This window comes from Sphaeroforma arctica (genome assembly GCF_001186125.1).
Source record: "Sphaeroforma arctica JP610 unplaced genomic scaffold supercont1.89, whole genome shotgun sequence".
NCBI lineage: Eukaryota > Ichthyosporea > Ichthyophonida > Sphaeroforma > Sphaeroforma arctica.
In genome coordinates this window covers 27,306-30,480 of record NW_014040469.1, presented here as the reverse complement: position 1 = coordinate 30,480, position 3,175 = coordinate 27,306, and the positions used below count along the sequence as shown (strand labels likewise).

The 3,175-nt window shown below is 42.9% G+C and overlaps 1 protein-coding gene across 1 annotated transcript in view; it reads left to right on the top strand.

The window, feature by feature from the left end:
- SARC_02060 (hypothetical protein) overlaps nt 1-3,175 on the top strand; it is a gene marked incomplete at its 5' end in the record, with an annotated part of 8,584 nt that overhangs the window by 1,699 nt on the left and 3,710 nt on the right. Inside the window, 3 exons of the mRNA XM_014304183.1 lie at nt 404-667; nt 1,258-1,433; nt 2,747-3,035. Coding sequence (XP_014159658.1) covers nt 404-667; nt 1,258-1,433; nt 2,747-3,035 — 729 coding nt within the window. The remainder of the gene's footprint in view (nt 1-403; nt 668-1,257; nt 1,434-2,746; nt 3,036-3,175) is intronic.

Sequence of the window (3,175 nt, the reverse complement as noted above, 5' to 3'; positions counted from 1 at the left end):
CTAATTATTTTTTTTACGTATTTTTTTATTCTGAATCTCGTATCGTCACAGATTGAAACTAGTGCGTTCAAACTAGTGCGTTCTGTCTTGTATACGCTAATAGTCGTAATTTCTGCCGCTTCATCTTGGTATTTGTTTGTCTTTAAACATGAGTCACAGATTCGGATGAGAATATCACCTGATACTATTACATTTTTATACCGACAAAAAAGCAGCGAGTATTTCGCTTTTCCTCCGTTCTCGCATATGAATCCTGGCTTCAAATCCCGATGCCATTCCAATAGATGTATTGCATCCATTTGTTTCAACATACGCTTACCTCCCACAGTTTTTCTAACATCCTACCCTCCATTGTCCTCATCCTTGCATATCCGCCCCCTATTTACCTTTGCACAGTGTGAAGCTTGCGCTGTCGCTAGTGCTCGCGCTGGGTGTTCCCGCGCAGCTACTGCCCGCAGACGACCCTATTGCCGAGGCCGACGCCCTATCCCACGTACTAGAGTCTCTGCAAGCCTTCGGCGACCATGAGCAGCCACGCAGCACACACCCCGGGTCTATCTTTGTCTCGCTGGTGTCCTTTAGAGATGACCAGATGGAGCCAACGGTCAACGACATGCTCGATAAGGCCGCAGATCCGTCGCGAATTGTGTTTGGGATCATGTGCCAGGTAGGCGATTTCTTGTGGTGTGTGACAGTATTGAGTTTTGTTATACTGGATGGGGAGTGTGCACAGCTGTATGCGCTTCCTACTACATAGATACAGGTGCATTCTGAGCTGGATAGAGACCCAATACTTCCGTTTATATAATATTTTTCGATAGCATTTAAGGAGTATACCCAGGCGATGACGCACATGTCTGTCCTGGCGTTAACAACGTACACAGCCTCTATGTGTCCCCTGCCCACTACCCTCTCCTAGCCTTGAATCATGCACGCACTCATTGTGCGTAGTGGTGAGGTGTGGGCCGTCCACTGAGACCCTCCAGTCTGCATCATAACTATACCATCCAACCGTTAAGTGTTATACGATATCGGTTGCCTCTCACGAGATCTGGCATGTTCGCATATGTTGTATACGTACCATGTCTCATGAGGCCATGATTCATGAGTCATTGACTCTATCACCACTCATGTGAAGTGTCAACTTATAAGTTGGCCAGGGCCTGTGGTTGCTGAGCGAGTTCTTGAACATGTCGCACTCACCTCCTATCGGTATATTGTATCGTCGGTATATGTATAACGCAATCGTATGCACAGGATAAGTTAGAGGTTCTGCAGAAGCCTTTCTCGTTCGAGAGCAGAAGTGACTTCAACGGGAAAGTGTTGCGACTGCCCTATAAAGAGACTAGAGGCACGTGTTGGGCCAGACATGCGGTGCAACGGGCACTCTACAACAACGAGACCTACTACATGCAACTGGATTCACACCACAGGTGTGTGCATTTATCTGTGTCTAGTAGGCTGTGTCAAGTGGCATTAGATGAGTGATTCTATTTTACTTGATGTGTGATGTGGGTCTGTTCTAGGGGGGGAACGCTACCTGCGAGTCTAGTTCTCGGGATGCGACGGGCTCTTCTTAGTGCCAAGCCAATCTAAACTCTGTTGGTGTCACATCTCAGTCATATCTATTGTGTGTAGTGAAACCAATGTATATCTCACCATTGTACATGTGTGTAGGAGTGAGGTGTGTGTGTTTGTGTATGTGTGTTATTTGTGCGTAAGTTTGAGGGGTGTGTGAGGCATGTGTGTGTGTGTGATATGTGTGTAAATGTAAGGTTTGTGTATTGGTGTGTCTTATGAGTATTGCGAATGGTGTTCTTAATAGCGAAGGGCCCGTTTTCTATTGCCATTTAGGCGATGTTCTCGAATCTTGTGATCATGTCTAGGGAAGAGGCATTTTTCAAACAATAATAGTCGATTGTATCAGGCACATTGTTGTGTGTGTGTATCATTATATGCCATTCTTGTGGATATATTGTAACTTTTAATTGTGTAATTAGATGTGAGAGGGTGGTTGAGTGGCTGTACCGGCAGCAACCCTTAATACACCTTCCGCCCATAACTGATAGATATCACTAACTAAATATATTGTGGGGATGGTACATAGCATCCACATGTGGTTTAAATACGGTTTATCTCTATAATAAATAGGATACTACTTAGCATCCACATGTGATTTAGATGCAGTGGATCTCACTGATAAATGGATACTACATAGCAACCACATGTGGTTTAGATACAGTGTATCTCTATGATAAATGGGATACTACATAGCTTACACATGTGGTTTAGATACAGTGTATCTCTCTGATAAATGGGATACTACATGGCTTCCACATGTGGTTTAGATACAGTGTATCTCACTGATAAAGGGGATACTACATAGCATCCACATGTGATTTAGATACAGTGTATCTCTATGATAAATGGGATGCTACATAGCATCCACATGTGGTTTAGATACAGTGTATCCATCTGATAAATGGGATACTACATAGCATCCACATGTGGTCTAAACACAGTGTATCTCACTGATAAATGGGATACTACATAGAATCGACATGTGGTTTAGATACAGTGTATCTCACTGATAAATGGGATATTACATAGCATCCACATGTGGTTTAGTTACAGTGTATCTCTATGATAAATGGGGTACTACATAGCATCCACATGTGGTTTAGATACAGTGTATCTCTCTGATAAATGCTTATCTCTCTTCTTTCGATTACTGAACTCGCTACAGATTCACGCAGAATTGGGACGAAAAGTGTATTGACAATCTCAACATGGCCTACAAAAAAAGTGCGAAGCCGATATTAACGCAATACCTCAATGGATTCTCTCCGGCAACCGAGGGTCAACTTAATACCGAGGGCGACCGTGTCACGCGTCTGTCTGCTATCAAGTACTACGAAACCGGGAAAGCCCGTATTCAGCCTGAACACTCTCCTGGGCTGCATGTGGAGCCACAGCTACAGATTGCGTTGATATCCGGTCACTTTATCTTCTGCGATGGCTCGTGGGTATACGAGGTGGGTGGAGCAGAAGGTGCACTTGCCACGTCAGATATATATATATATATATATATATATATATATATATATATATATATATATATATATATATATATATATACTAGTAGTAGTATATATATATATATATATATAGTATA